At 41.2% G+C, this 25392-nt stretch overlaps 1 protein-coding gene across 4 annotated transcripts in view; it reads right to left on the bottom strand.

Moving 5' to 3' along the window:
• dlg5a (discs, large homolog 5a (Drosophila)) overlaps nucleotides 1-25392 on the bottom strand; it is a 49263-nt gene that overhangs the window by 11446 nt on the left and 12425 nt on the right. For 2 of the 4 annotated variants that reach the window (XM_061745999.1, XM_061746002.1), the window contains exons 2-21: nucleotides 22449-22517; nucleotides 21238-21412; nucleotides 20583-20726; nucleotides 19538-19721; nucleotides 18512-18771; nucleotides 17985-18297; nucleotides 16115-16345; nucleotides 15322-15506; nucleotides 15039-15164; nucleotides 8722-8854; nucleotides 8466-8593; nucleotides 8201-8376; nucleotides 7956-8059; nucleotides 6379-6471; nucleotides 5221-6270; nucleotides 4598-4718; nucleotides 4364-4508; nucleotides 3415-3548; nucleotides 3210-3299; nucleotides 871-1039 (exon numbers count right to left, since the gene is read on the bottom strand). In XM_061745999.1, coding sequence (XP_061601983.1) covers nucleotides 871-1039; nucleotides 3210-3299; nucleotides 3415-3548; nucleotides 4364-4508; nucleotides 4598-4718; nucleotides 5221-6270; nucleotides 6379-6471; nucleotides 7956-8059; nucleotides 8201-8376; nucleotides 8466-8593; nucleotides 8722-8854; nucleotides 15039-15164; nucleotides 15322-15506; nucleotides 16115-16345; nucleotides 17985-18297; nucleotides 18512-18771; nucleotides 19538-19721; nucleotides 20583-20726; nucleotides 21238-21412; nucleotides 22449-22517 — 4030 coding nt within the window. The remainder of the gene's footprint in view (nucleotides 1-870; nucleotides 1040-3209; nucleotides 3300-3414; nucleotides 3549-4363; nucleotides 4509-4597; nucleotides 4719-5220; nucleotides 6271-6378; nucleotides 6472-7955; nucleotides 8060-8200; nucleotides 8377-8465; nucleotides 8594-8721; nucleotides 8855-15038; nucleotides 15165-15321; nucleotides 15507-16114; nucleotides 16346-17984; nucleotides 18298-18511; nucleotides 18772-19537; nucleotides 19722-20582; nucleotides 20727-21237; nucleotides 21413-22448; nucleotides 22518-25392) is intronic. The other 2 variants (XM_061746000.1, XM_061746001.1) reach the window with 2 other exon arrangements.

Here is a 25392-nt window from a genome sequence, read left to right as displayed (position 1 = left end):
GGTGATGTTATGATGTCGGGATATTTTCCTGGCACACTTTGGGCCCATTAGTACAAACTGAGCATCGTGTCAACATCACAGCCTACCTGAGTATTGTTACTGACCATGTCCATCCCTTTATGACCACAGTGTACACATTTTCTGGTGGCTACTTCCAGCAGGATAATGCGCAGTCATAAAGCGTAAATCATCTCAGACTGGTTTCTTGAACATGATAATGAGTTCTTTGTACTGAAATGGCCTCCACAGTCACCAGATCTCAATCCAATAAAGCACATTTAGGATGTAGTGGAGCAGGAGATTTGCATCATTGATGTGCAACCGACAAATCTGCAGCAACTGCGTGATGCCATCATATCAATATGGACCAAACTCTCTGAGGAATGTTTCCAGTAACTTGTTGAATCTAGGCCACAAAGGATTGAGGCAGTTCTGAAGCCAAAAGGGGGTCCAACCCGGTACTAGCAAGGTGTACCTGATAAAGTGGCCGGTGAGCATAAATAAAAATGCAGGATTTTTTAAGATCCTACTATGACATTCAAAAGGAGGAATTTGCCTTTTTCAAATAGTCTGGGAGGAATGAAGTTCCCTAACACAGGTCATGTTGTACCCAATTCTGATAATGTACTTTTTGACCTAAGAAATCATGAGCGCAGCAGTTTTCTCAATGTCACCAACTCATAATAAAGTCTGACCAGATCATTCCGACATCAATGTTTTGAACAAGTTATCAATGATTGGAAGCTTCCCTTTGGAAACATTTTTGAAGAATGATAGTGATTTGTAACATAAAAGGAGCATCACAGGTACAGAAACACGCAATCCAGCTGATTAAAGACAATTAAACGTGTGCATTCATGTGTATCACACCTGTCTTTCCTGCGCTCCCCTATTGGCACAGGGCTGACTGAGATCCGAGGTAAAGTAGAAATAGAGCCTTGAGATTGGCTGCTGACAAACGAAGAAGTCTCCAGATTGAGTGGTGATTGAGGAGGCGTGATGAGACTGGGACTGCTACACTCCGAGTGTGAAAGGGAGCCTGGGTTTAGAGTAATGGCAGAAGAAAGAAACAGAGACAGTGGGGACTTTAATATGATAATTAAATCTGAAATGCATATTGGAATCTAACCATAACTGCAATTTTGTATAATTATGAGACACACAGCAGTTTTAAAAAGGGCATTAAAGAACTCTTGTCCCTTGTTCCACAATCACAAATTACTTATAAGTGAAATTTTGTCAAGGACATTACCATCTATACTGCCTATAAGCAAGTAATTCCTTTTCAGACATGATATACACAACATGAATGGCTTCATCAGTCTGATAAAGTATTTAGACATTAAGTCACTTTTCCATTTATGTTCCCTAAGATTCATTCAGTGAAGTCTGTGAAAGTCAGTCACAACAACTATTAAACCAAACGCTGGTGCCTGGAAGCAGCTGAACATATTAAAAAATAAAAACAAACAAACAGTGGCTTTAAGAGTCGCTCAAATATTTTAGGTAGCTTTATCTCCTTTGTTTACCCGACAAGCTGAGAAAAATGATTGCACCAACTAATTACTGTAGGTAAAACTATGGCGAAGAAAATTAGCACTTATTTGCTTAATAATCGGATTGAAATAAGCAAAATAATCACATACTGCTCATTAATGTTACTAAGGGAGTTCAGACTTGTGCTGTGTTGAATGTGATACATACTGTATGCGTCACTAGTGCTGACCTAGTCTGACTGCTGTCACTAAGTGTTACGGGATAGCAGTCACGGGGTCATTCAGACATGACACAGTCATGCTCAGTTGCCTCCAAATTAATGGAGAGCATTGCTTTTATGAAAAGAACTTATACTTGGAGTTCCTTTAGTGGTGCTAAAAGCTTGGTTCCAGCTGAGGAACATGCTTGATCATCCTCCGTTCTGAGGTTATCGAACGTGCAATTTCTATACGGGTCACTAACTTCCTCACACAAAATAACTTTTGATATAAATCTGTCCAGGTTGAAAAAGAGCCACTCCACTGAAATGGCTCTCCTGTCTGTGACAGAAACCCTCAGAGCAGTGGTCAATCCTCTGTGCTCATTCTTCTAGACCCATCTGCTGCTTTTGATACAGTTAATCACAGGTTACTATTATACTCTCAAACATGGGCATCATGGGTATATTGCATTCTTGGTTATGATCCTACCTTACGATGTGTTCCTTTAAAGTGTCATAGCAAGGAAAAATGTCATAATCTCATCCTCTTTCCACAGCGGTTCCCCAAGGCTCAGTGCTTGGGCCCCTTCTCTTGGCCATATAGTCCACCTCCCCGTGCCAGTTTATCCACTCACACAGCATCTCTTATCCATGCTTGCCTTTCACACCCATCTATATAGATGAAGGATCGCCGCCTTCAACCCAACTTGTCTAAGACTGAAGTCCTGGTTATCTCTGCCCATCATTTAATCAGCCACAAAAATCTACGTAAGTATCACCTTTATCGCTCCTGCAAAAGTAAAAAAAGAAAAAAAAGTAGGTGTCAGGATTACCGGCCAGTTATTTCCGACCACATTGCCTCGGCCGTGCAACTTTGGGCTTTGCACATACAAAAAAATCAGCCCTTACCTGACTTAACTTGTCACTAAACTCCCGGTAGAGGCCATGGCTACATCCTGCCTCGATTACAATGGTGGAACAAACTACCAGTGACTACAAGAGCAGAACTGTCCGTCTCTACATTCAAGAATCTCTTGAAAACTTTCCTCTTCCCAAAGTACCTTGTTTTATAATCTGCACTCTTAACTTTTTAATTTGCACTTGAATGCTGTCCTAACTGCACTCACTCTGCAATGTACCACATTTACTATTGCTTGATTGTTTTCCATTGTAAGTTGTTTTGGATATAAGCATCTGCTAAATGTAAATATAATGCAACATGTAACGACAGCTTGTAGTTCCTGCACATTGTCTACACTTGGACATGTCATTTTCCTTTTGAACATAATCTGATTAATGATGCAAAACCTTGTGCAGCAGAGATAAGTGTCAGAATCTGGTGGTAAGCAAGGTTTCAAATGTGTTGACAAACTGCATAAGCTGATGATACAACTGTTATCAACTACATTTTCACTGATAACTCTGATATATCAGATATGGAAAATGAAAGGTGGCTAGGCCTGCTTATCTGGTGAGTATGAAGTGTGTTTTTCAAAAATAGTGAGGCCAGTACCTCTGTCTGATCCCAGCATGGAGCGGGGGTAGCGTGGAGTGGAAGGAATTTTGATCCTCTCTGTACGATACTGAACATTACTTGAAGAACCTGGAGGAGGAATAAGATGCAGTAATGAATGCTTTGACTCAACATCCAGAAAGTGAAAGGGACATGGAGTCTGTCACCCTTGGTGTGCGTGTGGATGCGTGCATGTCAGACTGACCGAGGCGAGAGCTGGAGGGCAGTGAGTTTGTACCGTGTGAAGCTCTGCTGCTGCGTGTTGATGACGATTCAGAGAAGTCACTTGTGCGCTTCTGCTGGCTCAGGTCCAGACTCAGACGACCCTGATGCTGTGGGCTGCATGGACACCACAGGTTACACTTCTGCAAACACTGCTTATATTATCAAATTAGCAATACATTTACCTCATAGCTGATTAAGCCACTGAGCCTCGTTAATTCCCAAAAGCATAACAATAAAGAAAGTGCCAGAAATGTAATTAGTGATTTTGCAGAACGAGCCGATTTAGAGTTATTAATTCTGAATCATTATCGTAACAGGCCCAGCTGAAACAGCCAACCAAAAAACCTCTAAAGAAAAACATTCCTAACAATTTGCAAAGGCAGCTCGTTCCAGAGAGCGAGACCAAAATTACTATGGGTTTACTCAGACTTGGGTTCAATTCTAGATGCAGCTAGATGGCTTGCTCCTTTCAGGCCTGATCAGTTATCAACAGTGAGCAAGTGAGAGATATTTAAAGCTGTATCCTGTACACAAAACAAATAAAGGTAATCCATTTCCATAAGAAAATGTTCCGAGTGCATGTATTACCATACTCCTGTGCATTCTGGATAATCCAAGAACTAAACAGAGTAGCCTAACTGCTGCTTCCAGCTGCTTGAACTGGAAGAAAAATCATCTCTGAGCCAGTTGGACGAATTAACGACATATTATTGTTTTGTTATGTTGTCTTGGTAATAATGTGCAGTTCTGGTAATGCCCGTTTAAAAATGATATGAATGACAAGCATATGCTACTGGCAGGATCAACCAGGTCATTGACCGATTCTTGTGTAACCCCTGTCCAATTTCTATTTCTCAAGCATGAGTGTGTTTAAATTGTTAGTTTTGAATCAAGAAAAACAAGGTCATGGGAGTGAAAAATGGGGAAACCTGGTGTGGGTGTGCTGATGGCATATCTGTGATGCAACAGATGGACAGTTGCCAGTATGAACACGGTGACTGCGCACGGTATACACTGGATTCCTCATCACAGCTGTGACAGCGGGACAAGGAGACAGTCCTCGGTGGGCTGAATCTGTCAGGACACAGACACACCGCCATGTTAGAGAACCGGAACTCTGGGATTATGCTGAGAGCATGCAAGCATACGTCTGAGAAACTCACTAGGGGGGAGGGTGCCATTGTAGACGGTGGGGACAAACCCCACACTGTGTCTATGTGAGCGGCTGGGGGAGGACCGCAGCATGTCCCTGGGCTCTGGTGAGTGTTCATCGTTGGAGTAGCTCTGTGATGAATCACAGACACAAATTTATAAATTTCCCAGCTGGGTCAGAAAATGACATGTCAAGGGAGAAATTCTCTGCCATTTGTTGGAGATACCTATGAGAAAAATGACGAGAAAATCCCCCAACAGCAAAATGAACATTTATCTATCTCTCATGGTTGCCTAGGGGCCAGAAAACGTAGCTGACCATGACTGCCTCATAACCATACTCTGAATCAGCTCCCGGGTTTCTGGTTGTACCAGAGCTGTGACATCAATCACTGAGACACAGATGACAGAAGGAAAGTCCCAGAGGCCGAGCCATTAAGGAAAATAAATTATATAACAAAATTGAGCCCACCGAAGGGACAGAAAATGTTTCATTTTGATTTTTTTCCCTCTGTTTGTGAATCTTCTTGTCTTAACCTCCTTTTTCATTTTCATTTTTCAGAAGAACAAAATGCGAAAAATAGTACAGCATTTAAGATTCTTGATCAAGTTACAAGGTGCTGAATAAACTCACTTGGAAGGAGGGAAGCGTGATGGTTTGGGGGGTCATCCTACGACGAAGGGCAGGGGCAGATTTGGGGCGTGGTCTCTTCACCTCTGGCTCCTCCCCTCTGGTACGGCCAATGTCCTCATCGCATGACTTCCTCGAGGTGAGGACCTTACCGTCCAGGAAATAGTGGTTTCCATTCCTGTCTCTCTCTCGCTCACTCTTTTCCCTGCCATCTCCTGCTGCCATGGAGATGGCAGCCTCCCCCTTTCCGTCTGAGGTGATGGTGCAGTCAGAGGCAGAGCTGCTTTGATGTTTGTGTTTGAATTTAAAGGAGTCGCTGCGAGTGGGAGGGGTTGGAGGGGTTGGGGTAGGAGTGGAAGAGGAGGAGAGGGACTCTGTTTTTGAAGGCTGTGGGGAGTGAGACGCTGCAGCTGCAGGTACCGTTGCAATCTGATTGGCTGCCATGAACTCCATCTTAGAGGAAGGTGTTTCTGGGCGTTTAAAAGTGTCTGGATCGAAGATAGACTTCCTCTGCTTGGGTGATTTATAGATGGAGAGTTGGGTGGCTGCTGTAACTGGGCTAGCATTATCTGGTGCGACCGACATGCCCCCCACCATCATCTTGGGCCATGTGCCCCCGCTGTGCTTCTTCTCCAAGCTCGTCTCCATAGTGATGCAATCAGAGGGAGAAATGGGCTCAAACGGCAGAGAGGAAGGCCCCTTTGTATAGGGACAGCACTCTTGGAAAGCACTGGGCCCATAGCGACCACTTCCCAAGTCTGACGCCATCCTGAGGCTTGTAGCGTGCAGAGAACCTGTAGAGAATGGCTTGCTCATGTCACCATACATCTCATCAGATTCACCTCTGACCTTCCTCCTCTCCCCAGAAATGCTACTTGTGCTTGCACTCCCAACATCAGGGCAAAAGATGTCAGTCTGTGTTGAGCTGTTGTGTTTGAGGTTGCGGCTGTTCCTGGAGTGCATCTCTGACAGGTTAATGCGCCCATTGGACTTCTCTGATGAGTCGCGCAGACTCTCAAAAATGTTTTGGCCTGATGTGCTGTGAGGGAAAAACTGGGTGGAGGACACACACAACAACAAAAAACAAATTTAACTAGAGAGAATGATCTTGAAGATCTCAGTGTGATCATAATCTCAGGCGGTAAGATAAACTTGGCTCACCTTCATGAGAGAGAGGCTTAGAGAGTCTCTGCAGCTCCTCAACAGAGCTTCACATTCTGTCACAGACTTGTTATCCAGAGCAATCCCATTTATCTGCAAAGTCGAGCGACACATTGGACATAAGGACATGTCGTTCAATACAAAAGCAATGCACGTCTATCTTCGAATGAGCAAGAGTGACAGTATTGTTTAAATAGATGCATGTCTACGAGCACATTCAAGTGACAAATCTTCTTGCACTGCAGAGTGCCAGGAGCTGGAGGCTCTTCTGATAGGAGAACCACAAGGAACTAGGCCGGCACTGCTCAGGCTCAACAACCCTCGCATAGAAATCCACAAATTCCCATCATAAAGACTCGAACTGAGAGGTAAGCGGTCAGTGATATTAAAGAGCAAAGTGGGTACGATATATGAGAGAGAGTTTACATAAAATTAGTTCAGGGAATAACTTTCATCTTCAAACTAAATCAAGACTTGCATATAGCTGTACAACACTTTAAATGTATTTTATGAACCCAGTTAAATGTTTAATAAGTCGTAAAAAACCTGATAAACTGACGTGGTTAATATGCACAAGAGAAAGTTAAGATATGGTACACACGGGGATTTGAAGATTCAATGCAGTCTCTTCCATTAACCACGGTGGTTTTAACAATTGATATAATACAAATACAATTAATTAATTGGATTAACAATGGATTTCATTTAATTAGATCCAATTAGGATATAATTGGATTTAACTGGATGCTATTTAATAGTTCTTGTATTGAGCTTATTTGCTTCCTCTGTAAAGTGCCCTGAGGTGAGTTTTTTTAAGTTGGTGTCATACAAATAAATTGAGTTGAACATCCTTTAAAAGCAGTGTCTTCAGCCCTGGTCCTCAGGGCCCACTGTCCTGCAGGTTTTAGATGCTTCCCTGCTTCCGCACACCCTGTCACAAAAGTGTCATTAACAGACTTGTGTCAACCTTGATGACAAGCCGGTGATGACCATTAATTAGAATCAGGTGTGTCAAAGAAGGGAAACATGTAGGACAGTGTGCCCTGAGGACCAGGGCTGCTTCAATACATACCATGTACTTATTATGGATTAATGTTCATCTTAAACCTGACTGCTTACATACAGGAGACGACAGCACTTCTGCGTCTTAAGTATTTCAAGGTAGAGAACTGGTTTAATGTTTAAGTCTGAACTAAGAGAGGAAGAGTTCTGCTGCTGCAGATTAGCATGACGGACACGGTTGCTTATTTCCATCTCCTTTAGAGACGGAGAGTTGTAGTTCTATTTCTCACGCTTATCATTTCTTTTCAACCCGCTTAAGTGGGTACACTGCAGGTATGCGTCCAGAAATGGGTCCAACTAGCCGTCTATAGCAGCTGATCTTTTAGGATTTAATAAAAGTAGGAGACTTTTCATTCTTTTTTTACTTCACATACTTAACCAAATCCCATCTTTATCTGAACTTGGAGTGGGGATACTGAAATGGATCAAGCTTTGGATTAAAAAGCTGAGAGGACCGGTGCAAACTGCAGAGTGGGAGAAATGGAAGGAGTACACAGGCGTTGAAAATGACTCACAGCAATGAGTCTGTCTCCTACTGTGAGAGAACCCTCTCTGGCTGCAGGACTTCCCTGGACAAGGGCTGCAACAAACACCCCGCTTTCCAGACCAATACCACTGTCTGACAAACAGAAGAGAAAATAGGGTGATAAAGCAGGAAGCATAAAACAACACAGAAGCATAAACCTCAACAATGCATACTAACACAAAGGAGGTAAATCAGTGATGATCATTAAAAAAAAATTAAAAAAATCCAGGATACCTTTATGTCCCACAAGGTTGATGTGAACAGGAGTGACCAGCCTTCCTCCGAGAGACTTCCGTCTTCGAACCACCATGTTGATCAGTCCTCCTCCATTAAGGACAGCCTTCACAACCTGCTTCCTGTCCTTATTAGTCAAGTCGATGTCATTGACTTTCAACAACCAATCATTCACTCTGGAACCAAAAGCGAGGCAATAATGAATGTGTTTGGTAGACTTTTAACCCAGAAAGTATATAAAAGCTGGTTCATAGGCGATACATACCTTAACCTCCCATCTGCTATACTTCCTTTGTCCACCCTTGTAACAAATATTCCACAATCTCCTGGTAAATATGGATCATTTACCCCCTCAGCAATATCAAACCCAAGTGCCTTCAAATCCATGTCATCCTATTAAGGCAATGAAATAACAGTCAGTCAGTTCATACCGAAACACTAATCATTGCCATCTTCTGTTGAGCTCTACTGGCTGTCTTGAGACAAACATCTCAGTACATCACTCTGAGCACTGCTCTTACCCTGCCTTTCTCAAACTCCACCACTTCTGTCTCCCACTCCAGGGAGTCTGTGTCGATGGCGGAGTCGTGAGAGCTGTGGGCCATCAACTGACAGAATCGGGCCTCTTTTTCCAGTTGGCTCTCCATCTTTTCCCTTAACAAAGGAGGACATCATACACAGAGTCAGAGGTCAGTCACTTGAGGATGGATGAACAGAGATGACTCACACACATCCAGCCCGACTGGAAAATATTTGTCAGAGCAAAATCTGAACGCCTCAGTGCATATCATTACAGATATAGAATAATATATATACTTCAAAGTACTGCAACATGAAATAGGGCTCAAAGTTAGTTTCCAAACATCTCAGGTGTCCTTTCTGTAATACTTTCATGTTTTGTGGATCGTTGAACTAAATTTATATTTATGTCAGAGGAAAACTAAAAGTAGATGACCCTTTGTTAGTAAAATATAAAATGTCCCACTGAGACCTGCCTTGAGGGGTAGCATTGACATTAAAACCCCTTTATGGTAGGACAGAGGATGACATTCTCAAACTAGGTGCATAATGCATAGTCTACATACTGTAGATGGGGACAAGACTGAAGCTTGGGAGTAGGCAAATATGACTTTGTAGGTTATGAATGAAGAAAAGTCAAACGCATGGCTTAGGTTATTTTAGGGAAACAGACTTCCCTTCTTCCATAATCCAAACTCCAGTTTTGAAAGTGAACACAACCTTCCACATGGTTTATAAACAAGGAAATGTTTGTCATATATGCTTGATGAAGCATTTTGACCATTTGGCCCCCCTGCAGGGACACAACGACGCCTTGCAGATTGCTCAAGCCCCCCCTTATGCTCATAGACATGCGGGTCCCAGTTCCTGGGGACCCCTGCCGGGACATTGTCACGCAAGGTCCGGCGTTCTGCATCCCTGCCGAGACTTCCAGCCCCCACAGAGACAAAGAACATATACGGACTTCCTGATTACTCAGGGGTGGTCCCAAAAGCTAAAAGTCCCACCTCTCACTGGGCTGGTTTATTCCTGTAACTTTTGTATAAAAACCCTTTGGACAAAGCAATTGGGGTCGACACACCAAATACAGACTCGATCTGCGATGGTCATGTCGACCGCCGGCTGAACTGATTAAAACCTCTCTATACCACGAGCGGACTTCTGAACTGGTTTTTGATAAATTCCACAACAATTTTGGTGCAGGTGACCCGGATTGACAATAAACCTTCGACGGAAACTCCTTTTCCAGACCAACGACACAACCAGCGACTCTATCTAAATTTTCAAAGGTAAGGGATCCATTTAAATCCCAAATTATTGTTTCTGGGCTGTTGTCGAAAGTCTGTGAACTGGAGTGCCAGAGAAAGTTGACGTCATCCTTAAATTTAGGTAAGTCCGCTGTGTGGTTGTGAAGGTTATATTTTATTATTATTTTGTGTTATTGGGAACGTTATTGTAGAGATGTTTTTAGGAACGCTGGCAATTTCATAACACTTGAATTTGATTGTGTTGTGAGAATGTTCTGCTTCTCCTGCCTTAAGAATCTGACTCGCTCTTCTAAAAAGGTTTAATATCTCTGGTAACATTAAGGAAATAATGGCCAGAATGCCATGTTGGTCTGAGTAGTCCAGTGGGACTTATAGCATATGCAGGACTTGAGGTCCAAAAAGTAAGTGTTGGAACACTGATATATTTGTGAGAAATAGACATACTGTATGTAGAAAAACTGTTTTATTTTATACGTCGGGATGACACGCTCTCCCAAAATGAGGTATAGTTCATTTCTGCAAGAATCGACTTGCTCTTCTTGCACCAACAGGAATGATTTGTATGCTCTGTCAAGTGAAGTTTTTCAGTTCTTTAATTACATGTATGGTAATCACGGTACCGATAGTTTTATTTGTTAGTTTTGTTTGTTACTCAGTTAGTATTAAATATTGTTAAAATAACTAAAAAGCACTTCAAACTCCCTCAGATTTTTGGAGGGATGAAGGTAGACGCCGTAATGCAGAATCTCAAATAGCTTCGCTTACTGATCAAAATAAAAAGCTGATGGCTAGAAGGATTTAAAAACACAACGCAGACGAAAAAGAAATTAGAGAACCAGTTAAATGATAAAATCAAAACCTTTATCCGGTGAAACTGATTAAAGAATCAAATGACGATGACACTTCTGATGACGAAAATTCCAAGATCTCTTGCCTACAAAATTTGGAGCCAAATAATGGTAAGAGATTTTAAATTAATAAACAAAATGGCTAGAGGAAACAGCGGTTAAACTAACTTTGCCACATGATTTGAAAAGTAAAGTACTTGATGCGCAAAGTACTTGATGCTTGTAGAATTCCCTTTAATCCCACAGCTGTTGCCAAAATCACACCAGAGCAAGCTCAGACTTTTTTTCACAGTATTTATTGCCTTAACAGTTCAAAGGGAAAATTGATAATCCCAGGGAACTTTATGCTAAAACAATTTTGACAGCAAAAGAGAATTGTGGTCTGTCACGAGATCAGATGTGGTCTGTCACGAGATCAGATTGATGGATTCCCTCCAGGGTACATGCAAAATATATATTTGCTAATTGCCCTCCACAAAGGGTAGGCCTGGATAAAAAAAAAAAAAAAAAAAGAATCTGAAATGTATGAAAATACTAATGTCTTTTTCAAAAGTGTTTCCTACACAGGTTGAGCGCTGAGAGGAGGCGCAGAGGAAACAGCCAATGATCGGCTCCCATTGGGGTGAGCCAAATCAGAACATCCCAATTTACATAATCTTATCCTGCCTATGGTAAAATTCATCATGTAAGTGCATGTCTGTCTGTGGCCTACTATAACGTCTCTGAATGCATGTATAACTAATCTCTAACTAGAGGTGTCAAGTAACGAAGTACAAATACCTCATTACCTTACTTAAGTAGAACTTTTGGTTGTGTATGCTTCACTGGAGTAATTATTTTTCAGACGGTTTTTACTTTTACTCCTTACATTTTCACGCAATTATCTTTACTTTTTACTCCTTACGTTTTAAAAAACAGCCTTACTCTATTTCATTTCGGCCTTTAAAAAAACTATCCAGTTAAATTGTGCCATCCGGATAGAGTGAATTTGGTTGTGGTTGGATGAGAAGTATAAACATATTTGGTTTGTACGTGTCTGCTCTCTGAAACACATGTTAATGCTCAATAGTACACATATATGCTTCTTTAATATATTTGCATTATACTAAGATGCATTCATTTTCAATGGCTTTTAGCCTTAATGGTTTTTCCCCGCTTATATTACTTTTACTTTTATACTCTAAGTACTTTTGAAACCAGTACTTTATACTTTTACTAGAAAAAAAAATGTATATATAATAAATTTTGAGTTGATACTTCAACTTCTACAGGAGTATTTTTGAACTCTAATATCTATACTTCTACCTGAGTAATGAATGTGAATACTTTTGACACCTCTGTCTTTAACACTCGTCCTGACCTTTCCTGTTTTCCACACTGACGGCCCTGCTTATAAAAATGGAATACCATACGCAGGTTATACAATTTGTGATAATTCTTAATTGTTGAAAGCGCCCTCCTCCTCCAAGCTCCACCCAAGTAGATGAAAATATATACTGATCAAAAGGTAAAACTATTACAATCTATACAGATTCCAGAGATGCTTTTGGTTGTGTATATTGTATTTTATAGATTTTATATATTGTGGGCGAACCGAGAATTTATCTCATCCTCGGAGATAAATGTGGTTAATTGATTGGTGAACTGTTACAAGCCTGTCAACTACCTTCATCTATTGCTTTGTTAAATGTGAAGCCCACACCCAGTCCAACCCTGTTTTCACTAGGCAATGCTTCAGCTGACCATGCAGCAAAAGAAACTGCCAAATTTGGCTTACCTGTCTATGTAAAACTTTGCCCTTCTATACCCGCTAACGACCTGGTTTCTCCTAATGATGTAGCTCTCCTACAAGAAGACTACTGAGGTGAAGAAAAAACGGATTGTAGCATTCCCATGGTTGTAAAAATGTAAATAATTTGTGGGTCAGCAACGACGGCCGCGTTGTTGCACCCACATCCTTGTACACGTGAATAGATGATCACAGTTGGCAATCACAGATGAGAAAAAGGGGGAATGTGTCAGATAGTGTTGAAAGACTGATAAGCTCCAAGATTTGCATCCTATAAAAATATTGCAAACATTATCAACATTTCCCCCCACCGTGATTTTTTTTGAAGCTCTGCAAATAGACATTATGTGAGGGATATGAAATTATTTTTGTATGAAAATGTTCATGTATGAAAATGTTTTTGTATGTGCAGAGAATTTTAAACTGGACTTAAATGGACAATGTTAACACCTGTTAACACCCATTAGGAAGCACAAAACTCACGCTTCATGAAAGGATTATGGGTAGACCTATGACCATACCAAGCAATTCAGTTCTGTATATATGAAGAAGATGGACTTCCATGCCATGGATGAATCCATGATATCATTCTGTTGTACTCTAAACTTTTGCTGTCCAGTCAATCCACAGACAAGTAAAAGCTGTCCAGTCTCCTCCTAGTGACAAACCGTGCCATAACCTCCAACCCGGCAACTGGGTCTGTGTCAGGGAGTTCCGACGGAAAAACGCCCTGAAACCTCGCTGGTCTAAACCTCAACACGTCCTGCTCACCACCAACACCGCCGTCAAGTGTGAGGGGCGTCTAACCTGGTTCCACGCATCCCACTGCAAGAACACAACTCCTCGACCATGCAGCGGAAACCAGCCGATTCCTTCTTCTTCCTGCCCAGAAGTAGCTGAGCTCCAGCACCTGGGACCTCTGCAGAGGAGCAGGGGAGCAGGGGAGCAGGGGAGCAAAGGAGCAGCACAGGCCAAACTGTGACTCCACATGCTCTCCTTCTGAAGAACCGCTTGTTAAGCCTAAAACCAGCCAAAATCCACTATTATAGCTACTTTGCTACAATGGTTAATCGCTGTTCCATACCTCTACCAAAGGATGTTTACTGGATTTGTGGCGTGAAGGCTTGTGAATATCTTCCAAACGGTTGGTCTGGAATATGTGGTCTGGGCCATGCGGTACCAGCCATGAGAATCGTTCACATTGTTAGAAGACTGTACACACACACACACAAACACCATGGACAAGATTTTTTGGTGCCCTCGTTCCAAATTACGGAGTCATGGCAGCTTTGGAACAGATAAGAGATTTATCCCATGCAGTTGAAGATTAGCCAACACCACTGCAAAAGACATGCCTATGCTCTCACAAGAAATGACTGCTTTAGGGATGATGGATTTATTAGCTTCTCAAGGGGGAACTTGTGCTGTCATTAAAACTGAATGTTGTACATTTATACCCACAATGCCACAGTCCAAGAAATAACGCATCACTTGAAAGATATTGCCAAAATGTTACATACACCTGTCATAAGTAGTTTGTTTCATTGGTTTAAAGAACAGTTAGGACACGTTGGTTACTTGATTTTTGAATTTGCTTTGTTGGCTTGTTGTTATTTGGTTTCCGACCACATGTCTAAGGTTTACTTGCAAACATATGTATCACTCAAACTATTACTAAAATGATGTACTCCACTGTAAAAAAAAAAAAAAAAAAAAATTGTGAATTGATGAAGCATTTTGACCATTTGGCCCCCCTGCAGGGACACAACGACGCCTTGCAGATTGCTCAAGCCCCCCCTTATGCTCATAGACATGCGGGTCCCAGTTCCTGGGGACCCCTGCCGGGACATTGTCACGCAAGGTCCGGCGTTCTGCATCCCTGCCGAGACTTCCAGCCCCCACAGAGACAAAGAACATATACGGACTTCCTGATTACTCAGGGGTGGTCCCAAAAGCTAAAAGTCCCACCTCTCACTGGGCTGGTTTATTCCTGTAACTTTTGTATAAAAACCCTTTGGACAAAGCAATTGGGGTCGACACACCAAATACAGACTCGATCTGCGATGGTCATGTCGACCGCCGGCTGAACTGATTAAAACCTCTCTATACCACGAGCGGACTTCTGAACTGGTTTTTGATAAATTCCACAACATGCTTTAGCCACCAGAGGGTTGCATGTACACAGGATTCAGAAACATCCATATGCAAAGAATCAGAGCGAGACTGAGAAATTAAATGTGCGTGTGTACTCTACACACTAATGCTGTTTGGGATTGTACTTTAATCTGAGTGTGTGTGGAAGTATGGCCAGGAAAACAACAAAGTATTCATGCTCAGAATACCACAAAATGTGTACAGGGGGGGTTCACACAACAACAACAACAACAGTGTTTGAACCACATTTCTAGACTCACTTTAATTCCTTCAGCTCTCTCAAAGCATCGTTCTTCTGTTTCCTCATATCATCCAAGTTACGCAGGGCATCGGCTAGATCGCTGACTGCCCGGTCCCTTTCTCTTCGCAAGTTATCACACAGAGTCCTGGGGAAGGAGAGGAAACAGATGGCGAGAGAATGTTATGAAAATGGATTGCACTGGGAGGAGCTTGCACCAGCCAGGAGTGTCTCTCAAAGATATACAGCACTGTACGCACCATTCGGCTCCATCAGCAGCCTTTAAAACACACACATACACCTACCTTATGCTCTCCCTCTCTGCCACTATTTTGTCCCTCTCTTGGAAAGCCCAGTCCCTTCGACATTTGGCCACCTCGGCTTCCTGCGTGGCCTCCTTCAGTTCCTGGGACATGGCCTCGTACTGTTTCCTCAGCACCTCAATCTCCTTATTGGCTCGTTCCATGTCCAAGGTAGCGGAGTCTTGTTTCTATGAACATTGATTATATCTTAATGTGATGCATGAGACAAAATGCTACAGGCTGCATCTGCATTTCTTAAATGCTGAGTACATCATTTTTATTTTTGCAAAAAAAAAAAAAGTATTGCAACAAAAGTAGTAAATCCCACAATGAGAAACATATGAAACTCTCATAGTAAAAGCTTATTGTTAAATCTTAAAGTAAACATCGAGAATAGTGATAGATTATCGATAGACAGTTTCTTTTTTTTTTTATAATGCAGGAATGTAGTGTTTAAATTATACTGTCAAATTTAAGATTCATTACACGAGGCTGCAGTTTGACAGCATGACACAGAGCTGCAACTCGGTATAATCTACAGTTAATTTTTTTTTTCTTGATGTTGTTTCGGATCACTAAGTCTTCACAGACTCGGATCATTCCCTCTAGTACACCTGCTAAACACAAGAAGTACGAGTTTTAGAACAAGCTGTGTAAGTGCCTGGGCTATAACCTTGTTAGGAATTTGATTCACAGGCTATTCCATAGATAACCAGCGAGATAGGAAAAACTAGCAGATCATAAAGATATCAACAGATGCTTTCAGGCTTTTTATAGGGGAGATGTGTGTACTTACTTGTCTGGCTTGATAGTATTCTCGGAGCAGCTGATCCCTTTGAATGATGGCCTCTGTCCTCTCTTTGCGAGCCACGTCCCTCTCTTCTCGGACAGTCTCAATGTCCTTGCAGGCCTGGCTCAGCTCCTTCTGGGCCTCTGCTTTGTCCTTCACTTCGTGGCAGTACTTCTCTAGTAGCTCGTTCCTCTCACAGATGGCCCTGTCACGGTCCACCAGTGACGAGTTCAGCTCCTGTCCCAGAATAAAAGGTGGGCAAAATCAAGAAGGACCATGTCGACATTGTAACTTATTTGAGTGATGTGAAACAGTTGTTTGTAGTCCAGTGCAGTCATCTGATACTACAGCAAATCTCTTCTGTCACACATAATGTTCATGAATATTCTTCAAAAGTGCTGGCTATTTTTGCGCAGTACATTGAAGGAAGATGGCCTTAAATTCACAGAACAGACAAGAGGAAAAGTTAGAGGCTCATGTTTTGACTAAGTTGTGATGAGTTAAACTAACAGATTAACGTAATATTCTCACAGGGGATAAACTAGGGCTCCAGTTAGAGTTGGGTTTCTTTTCCTTTTAAGAGACCAAAACTTCTCACAAGGAGGGTTTCAAAGTGATGGCAACAATTTGAGAGTTTACAAGACTGCTGGCAGCTTACTGTCAGTCCGACTATGCCCCTGAAACCACTGCAGTCCAGACAAAAAATAATATTCACGGCTTATTATCTAAGAAAAAGGTGCCCATCGGGACCTGAGGTCCACCAAAGTCTTGCAGAATAATCCAAACCCCTCTTGGTGCTGAAGAGTCCACAATTGTTCACTGCAGTACGGGGGAAACTTTCCACATAGATCTACATATCTTCATTTAAAATGGAAAAAGAGAGCATTTTGCTGGCATCTCCTGGTAATCAAATAATACAACTGGATAAAATATAAAAATTCCATTAAGTAGAATCATAATGACATAAGAAAGTGGTAGCTATTTTTTTTGGTCTGTTTTCATTGGTCATTTCCGTGTACAAAACTACCACTACTGTACCCTGTTTTAAGTTGAAGGCTTGTCTCATTATCTAGAGAACGTTTACATTTTAAGACAAACAACGAAGAGGTTAAAGGGCATATAATCGGGTATAAAAGGGGGGATAAACTGTAATTACCTTGCAGCAGGATTTTATTTGTACAAAAAGCTGTGTCCAATAATAAGGGGGACTTATTTTTATTTATTTTCTTATTTTTCCTTCATGGATAGAGATCCTGTAACCAGGTGCAGTTTTGGACAAGTGTAGCACTAATATATTTGTAATGTTCTCCTAGTGTTACATACATTTATCTTAAATGAAAATTACCAACAACAACAAAAAAAAAGAAAAAGTATTTTGTATCCCCTGTCAGAACTAGGTTGAAACTGAAAGGGCAGGCTGGACATTTAAAGAAACTGGAATCAACCTTTCTTCTTATGCTCCATTCTGTCTGGTACGTCATGGCAACAGCAGGAGGACGTGTGATCCAAGGGTTCTTGTTGACATAATTCAACAGCATTTCTTTGGTTATCACCTATTAATGTTCTTAAAAACAATGTTATGAGAAACTGGCTAGTTGTTGGATTCAGAAATTGGCTCTGACTGGAAGATATGTTTTGTAATATCAAAATAGTACATAATAGTACATTTTTTGTTTTTCCCCATTCAAAGTATATAAAATGTGCAGTATACGATTTGGTAAGTTTGAGTGTGTTCCAGTTAATTATCTTCTACTCCTACAATATTCTTCATTTCATGTATTGCATACCACACTGTATTACTCTATTGTTTGCGTCTTTTATGCCAGTGACCCCTCAGTTTAATAAAAGACAAGACAAAACAGGAAGACGCATGTACCTGTCTAAGTGCCTCCAGCTCTTCACTGGCCACCACCCTCTCTGAAGAAGTGTTTTTAAGCTTGGCCTCAGCTGCCTCCAACTCAGTCTGCAATTTATCCAGCTCCTTGATCACCTGGTCCCGCTCACTCATGATCAGACGATATTCATTAAACACCGAGTCCCTCTCCTCCTTGTACTTCTCGCCGTCTTTGGCCGCCTTCAGCTGCAGGTTTTTGTAGCGCGTCACCTCTGACTGTAGCCGCTCCATCTCTCTCTGTAGTTCCTTGTTCTGAGCTGAGGACTTGTTCAGCTCCTGCTGGACTGAATCAAACCTGAGAGAGTGGAAGAAGATAATTAATTTATAATATGCTAAATAATGATGTATTGGATGCAGTCTGAGTACAACTTGAATCAGTCGTTGCTCATACGTGTTGAATCAGGACTTTTGTTCCTCATCACTGGCGCTCAAAAACTAAACATAATTCAACGTATGTCTGTACTCCCTTGTAGGTCATGATGTCTGTGTGAGTGTGATGGTGCTTTCACCTCCTCATCGAGGTAGAGTACTGCTGCTGGTAGTGCATGGCTGAGTCTCGCTGTTTGAGCAGTGTATCAATCTGCTTCTGCAGCCGTCGGTTCTCTTCCTCTGCCTGCTCCAGACGACTCAAGTCTGTATTATGATTAGCCACCTTCTCGCTGTAGCGTTTGCTTAGAGCATCATACTCCTTCTTTACTCCCTCCAGTTTGTCCATAGCTGTGTCATACAGCTTATTTAACACCTCTGATGAGCCCTTTTCTCTCATTACCTAAGAAGGACAACAAAAGACAAATCAGATACCATTACTGAGCTTTTAGTAATGCTGAAAATGTTCACCACATATCTGATGAAATTGAGGCAGGCCTGCATTTCATGTTCCACTTCTCAACAGCAGATGGCGCTAATGTGTTGACAAAACTCTTGTGCAGGCTAAATTTAATGGCTTTTATAACTCTAGAGTGCATTTCCAAACCTGGTGGTGTGCACTTAAATTAAACCTAATTGACCTGCATGTAAAATTAACTGAGTTATGTCCTTCAGACTGCATTGTTCATTCTGTGCAAGATTCCCTCTCTTCTGCAGGTCTTGCTGAAACAGTCATCTTGATTCCTGAGAGAGCTGCAGTGACCCGAGGGCTGCATTGACCTCAGCTACATGACATATACTGCATATACACTGATCTTGTCGCTACATGGTTTGGGTCAGCGTGCCCTTTGCCTGAGCAGAGTCCTTTTCCTCCGTGCTTGCCCTTTTCAGAAATGCTATGTGTGCATTTATATCTGCTTTGCTGCTTCATGCCTGTAAATACGGCAGTGTCCCTTTGGGTGCTGTGTGAGACAGTACTCCACAGTAATACAATACAGGCCACAGCCCCCTTGTGCTATTTAGAGCAAAGTATTTACAGTATAGAACAGGCAAATATTCTATGAGGTTATTTCAGAACATCATTTTTTTGTTTTAAATATAATACATCTGACACAGCATCTGGACAAGTAGAGCAGCCACACTGCAGTGCATCAGTGAGAGGGGAGTACCTGCTGTTGCTGCAGCCGAAAGTCAGCCAACTCTATCTGGTCTTGACTGTGCAGCCGCTGGAGCTCCTCGCAGTTCTGTTTAAGGTGATTGTGCTCTCGGACAAGTTGGGCATTGTCCCTCCTGAGTGTTTCCATCTCCTCCTTTAGCTGTGCCTGGTCACCCAAAACACGACTATGCAGCATGCTGGAAAGGGGAAAACACACATGACGTATGCATGTACATATAGACGAGAAAGTAAAAACATTTAAAAAGAAATGACAGGCTTTAAACTCTAAAAGACAGCATGCAAAACTATTAAAATAATTTTCAGAGTAATTTCATTTAAGGACCTCTTAAATTTTATGGCCATGATATTTATGACTTACATTTATGACCAAAGTCCAACCTCTTGCTTTTCAGGGAGCTAAAAATCCCTGTATCATGCCCCGCTTCAATGATAAATGTAGGCATGACCAACATAAATGCTCTTAAGAGAGTATTATGTGTAGAATAAATCTAAAGAAATGTTTTGTCAGATCAATTTTATCCAAAGGGAAACAAAGCATCCATGCCATCTTGTTATCCACTTGATATAATAACTTGTCTCTGAAAATACTTTTACTGGTTGACAACCAGCTGTAACGCCATAAGATCTGCCACTAAGATCCAGAATTCTGATTCACTTAAACGCTGTGAAGCTGAATGATTTAATCACGTAAATGCTTTAATTTCCAAGCTTTTAAAAACATGTAGCCATTTTTTTAAGTGCCAGTTCCCTTTAGATATGAGAGTTGGCTGCAGCTTCAACAGCTTCAACAAATGTTCTTTCAATTAACTTAATGGAAACCTCATGCCAGTTTTTGTTATAAATGCAGTCAATTCAATAAAGCTTAATTACTTCTACGCTGCACAGGTGGCAGCTGACATTTTTTCAGTAATAAGACTCGACACCCATTCACTGTTGTATTGAGGAGGAATATAAGAAACTAGGTGACACAGGTGGACCCTATGAAACAGATAAACACTGGGAATAAAAAGCAATTAATAACAGGGGGGAATATTTACTGGTAGAAGTCAGCTTCCTTCACAGCCTCCTCACACCTCTTCAGTGTTTTGGTATGCTGGTTCTGGAGGGACTGCAAATCGGCCATAGCCCTCATGCACTGACTCTTCAGACGCTCATAGTCATGGCTGGCTTTGGAATTTGGCCTTAAGGAGAAAAAGCAGTGAGATTTCAAAATCCTACCCAGCCTTGTTTGATAGTTTGCTGATACAAGTTCAGACTAAAGGATATGAAAGAGTTGACCTTTCTCTTGCATCTGCAAGTTAATAAAATGGGAATCACATTTTTTGTCTGAATATAAACATCATGAAAGAGTATGCACAAAAATGAAGTAAGAAGCTTTTCTATCATTTGCTAAAGACATATGCAATGACTAGACCAGATTCAACTTAGTACAGCAGTCAGTTTCAGCCGCTTCGCTCTGCATGGTTGACCCAACGCTATTCCAGAGCAGAGAATTAGTAAATGAAAATATGTCAGCAAGAGATGATTAACTAGGAATCACAGTGCCTTTAACGGCTAAGAGGTTGTAAACAACACAGCACAGACACTGCTGAGGGGGTGAATTATAAGTCTGATGTGGTTTATTTAGGAAAAAAAAAGTTAATAAAAACAGCAGTAATGAAAGCAGCTCGGCAGAAGGGCTGGGATTTGCACCTGCAGTCGTCGAAGGTGGTCCCCGGCGATGCCAACGCCAGACGCTTACGGAGCTCGTCCCGCTCCCTGGTCACCTGGCGGAGCTGCAGTAAGATGGTGTCCAGGTTGCCCCCGGTGTGCCGGTTGTCGTTGATGGCTGGGGGAGGGGAGGATGCGTCGCCGTTAACAGGCGAACCTGCAATAGTGAGCACATTACCGGAGGCTAGGACTATTCATCACACGTTGGAAAAACAGTTGCACACAAACCGTCCAGCCCTCAACCGTTCCATGGCGAGTGAAAGCTAAATCTGAGATAATCTACTTTGAAACCAAAATAAAGCAACCAGCTTTAACATTAGGATGCAAATATCCTACCCAGCTACTATACGGTATGCATGACAATTAGCTGTAACATTTCTGTAAATTACATTGCATTTACAAGAATACACAATGAGTAAATAAAAGGCATGAAAATAAAAAGCAAAGAAACCACGCAGGTTTTCACTGAAGGGCTATATCTCTGGTATCTTTATGTGGCTTTAAACTAGACCCAGACAGTCTTTTATTAAATTTGAGCATTTCTGTCAACACAAATCAGGTCTGTAAGGATTAATCTCAAAACTAAAAGACAATTATTATTCCTGCTTTCTAGGGAATTGTCTTTATACCTTGTTTTTATATTCACTGCAATGCAATACATTGGAGCAAAAAACAGATTTGTGAGGATTTGTCACTTAACTAACAAGTTCATCCTCTTATTTTGAATCCTCAACACTTTGCCAAGTAGTCAGACTGTATTTGAAAAAAAAAAAAAAAAAGTCAACATCATTATGGAGTCACATTTAGGGTTGTTTTCTACAGAAAAAAAACAAAAACAACACACACGGCAGGAAATGTGGGGATTATGTGCATCTTTGACTCAACATTTGGATCTCTTAGAGGCTTATGTAACACAGCTGAGTCATTTGGACCTTTGTCAAAACTAGGGAAAAGCAAACAAGGCAAACTTCCTTGAAGAGCAAGCGAGACGTTGGCAGAGTTTAAAATCCATGTTGTGAGGTTTAGGGGAGAAATAAAACCGTGACTTCCTGACCTCTGTATCCCAGTCAGCCCAAACATCTTCCCACCACACAGAAGTCAGCAATGCTGACCATTGTGGAGTGTTTGGACACTGACCACTCTAACCTAACACGAAACATGTTTTAAGAGACGTCTTTGGTGAGCAAACATACCAACACTACTGAGAGAACTGCTGCTTTCCGAGTCAGATGGCATGGTGGAGAGAACGCTGTACGTGGAACCTGCCAAGAGACAAAGATCAAGAGAAAAGATACATTCAGAAATACGGCTTTAACAGATGGCATAACCATTTACATGAAGGGTTGAATTAATTACCAGCACAATGTGGAGGTAAATTAATATTACACAGACCCATTTCATATTCATTGCACTGTATGGTGATAAATCTGGAGTGGGGTTTACATTTGGAATAATAACTTCAACCTAATTCAGTGGCTCTACATCATTATTCCAGACTGCTGCTGTCATTAAACCCTGCTTCTCTCACTATGCGATCTGCCTTGCTTTGATGTATAGTCCCCGTATGTTTCTGCTACACACGCAGAATGTCATGGCTGAAATGGGATTTTCTCTTTTTTTGTCACGCACATGGGGAGAGAGAGGGAGAAACAGAAAATGATTCTCCATCTGAATAGCTGCACACACCGCTAAGCTCGGGGATATTTCACAGCAGCTACCACAATTCACAGGAAGAGGCAACGCAGATCTCCATTATATTGCCGAGTCCCTGCTCTAAAAAGGTAACAAAAACATGGCATATAACACAAACAAGACATAGCCTTGGCTTACGCTTACTGCAAAACGCATAACAACCCCCCCCCAGAAGAAGCAGCTCGTCTCTGAGCGGCTGCCAAAAGATCATTGCACTTAGGATGAGTGGGAAAGTCCACTTGCAGAAAGCATTTTTATAAAAAGACATTCGCTAACAAAAGTAAAAAAGGATATAAAAATAACAAAAACATCAGAAACGAACCTATTGCAAAGTGATGAGTTCCAAAGGAGAAAAAAAAGTTCAGGTGAAGAGTGGATTTTCAGAATACCAAAAAGATCTTTTTTTTTTTTTAATTTTGTTTTGAATAAAATAAAGTAGTTTAGAGTGGCAGTTTGGAACCAATCTCGAGCAAAATATATATTTTTTAATAATTCAAATAAAAAATAAGAACCTTATTTCTTCAACTAGATTCATATCCAAATTATATTCAGTCTACTGAATATAATTATATTCAATTAATATTTAATTAAATATTGATTGAAAAATATCTCTTTGTAATTATGCATTTCTACAGCCAAAGGCTAGTAGTCATCGCTCTTGCAACTCTGCACCTAGGACTGTATCGACTTGTGCGTAGCTTTCGAAATGTGAATAAAAAAATATAGAGTATATATGTATAAATAGAATATGTTTTGTTCTGCCGCTAATCGTACCAGGATCTTGTAACAGGCCTGGGTGGATCCAAGGACAAAGCTTAGCTGAGAGAGGGAAGCTTGTGCTAACTGTGTGGTGGCTAAACGTAGCAGTCATTTTTGATTTCAGCACTGAAAAGTCATTTGAAAACAGCAGCTCCCGTTGCAAATATTTGCGGGCAGCTCCTCAACTCCTCCTCAGGAGCCATGGCAGATTATTTCAGGATCATTTCACGTGGAAGTCTGCTGAACCTACCGACCTGCCTGCCGTGAGTTTGCAGGTCCCAGCGCTGGACCTCATTTCAGCTCTGGCAAGCTGCTTGTTTCAAATGTCATTTCAGCAGCAGCACTTAAAATGACAGATTGTATGAATGAATGTAAAGTAATATTAATTAGGATCAAAAGTTAGCATAAGCTAAGTCAGCCAAGCTAAAATGGCTAACTGTGATTGACATGAGTTCACTCCAGCCATTTGCAACATGAGTCAGGCACTCGGACAAAAAAAACATGTTTCAAAACTACTATTCAGTAAACATATGGGGGACATCGCAGAGGGTTTGTCCACTGGAGATCAATGACCTCTTATGGTCAGACCTAGTATTGTCACATGAAGTGGCTTTAATGATATTTTCAAGTAGTTGTTTTTGGTTGTTTTTTGTTTTTAAACTTAAAAAAAAGCCTTCAATATTGTGCTATGGTGTTTGGTCTTGCATTTAAAATCATTACAGAAATATCAATAAATAAATACTCTTACAAATGTAGTCAGTCATAAAAAAGTTTTGGAGAAACTATAAAAGAAACTATAAATAAATAGACACCTATATTTTCTGCTCATGAAAAAGAAAGTACGGTTCTTCCATTTTCAATTGAAGATTTTTCCACAAATTTCTCACATCACCCCAATTTGTCTCATATTCCAGTAATATTTAGAATTGCTCTCAACATTTTATTAATAGCATATAATGCCTTGGATGGCCTTGAACTTGGATGTATAAACAGATCTGTTGTGTGCATATTCCAGTGTTTGGCTTCTACAATCTTTAGAGCAAGCCTCTTATCTGCTTCCAGTTCCAATTTTAGATTTAGAGGTGGCAGAGCTTTCGAGGTTGTTACTCCTAAATCGATGTATATAAATGTATAGCCATTTCCCCAGGGGGGTAAAAGAGATGGAAATTTAACACTTCTTGTTTCACGGCGTGAAGATGTTTTAATAAAAGGTTACTAATAAATATTCTAAATGAGTATGGTCAGATGATTTAATGCAATCGGGCTATTACGCAAGTACAGCAGCAGGCATAGACATGATGTTAACTGACAGAAGAAAATGAATCTGTCAAAAAAGAAAAAAAGCATAGTAAAGCACACATAGGACAGATGTAATGTAACAAATAATGAAACTAAAACAGGTTTTATGAGAGCAGTGGAATGGTAACTGGCTCTGGTAGTGGCATGCATCCAATAGATTGATGCCTCCCAGCAGCTCTGGACCTCCATTTCTGTCCTTGTCTCCCCACTGGATTTAGCTCCAGCCCTCATGTGTGACAAGGCCAAGTTCAATTAACTATGAGATCAATGTGACTGAAACACTTGATCTTAAGGCCCAACGAATAAACAAGACAAATATGTAAAAAGCGTGGTCTGGAGGAGGAGAGATCAAAGGAGATAGCTAAACTAAGTCGCAACAGAGATAAG

Source organism: Cololabis saira, chromosome 17 (genome assembly GCF_033807715.1).
Source record: "Cololabis saira isolate AMF1-May2022 chromosome 17, fColSai1.1, whole genome shotgun sequence".
In the NCBI taxonomy this organism is placed as follows: domain Eukaryota; kingdom Metazoa; phylum Chordata; class Actinopteri; order Beloniformes; family Belonidae; genus Cololabis; species Cololabis saira.
The sequence above is the reverse complement of the archived record's forward strand: the minus strand, read 5'-3'. Positions and strand labels throughout refer to the sequence as shown.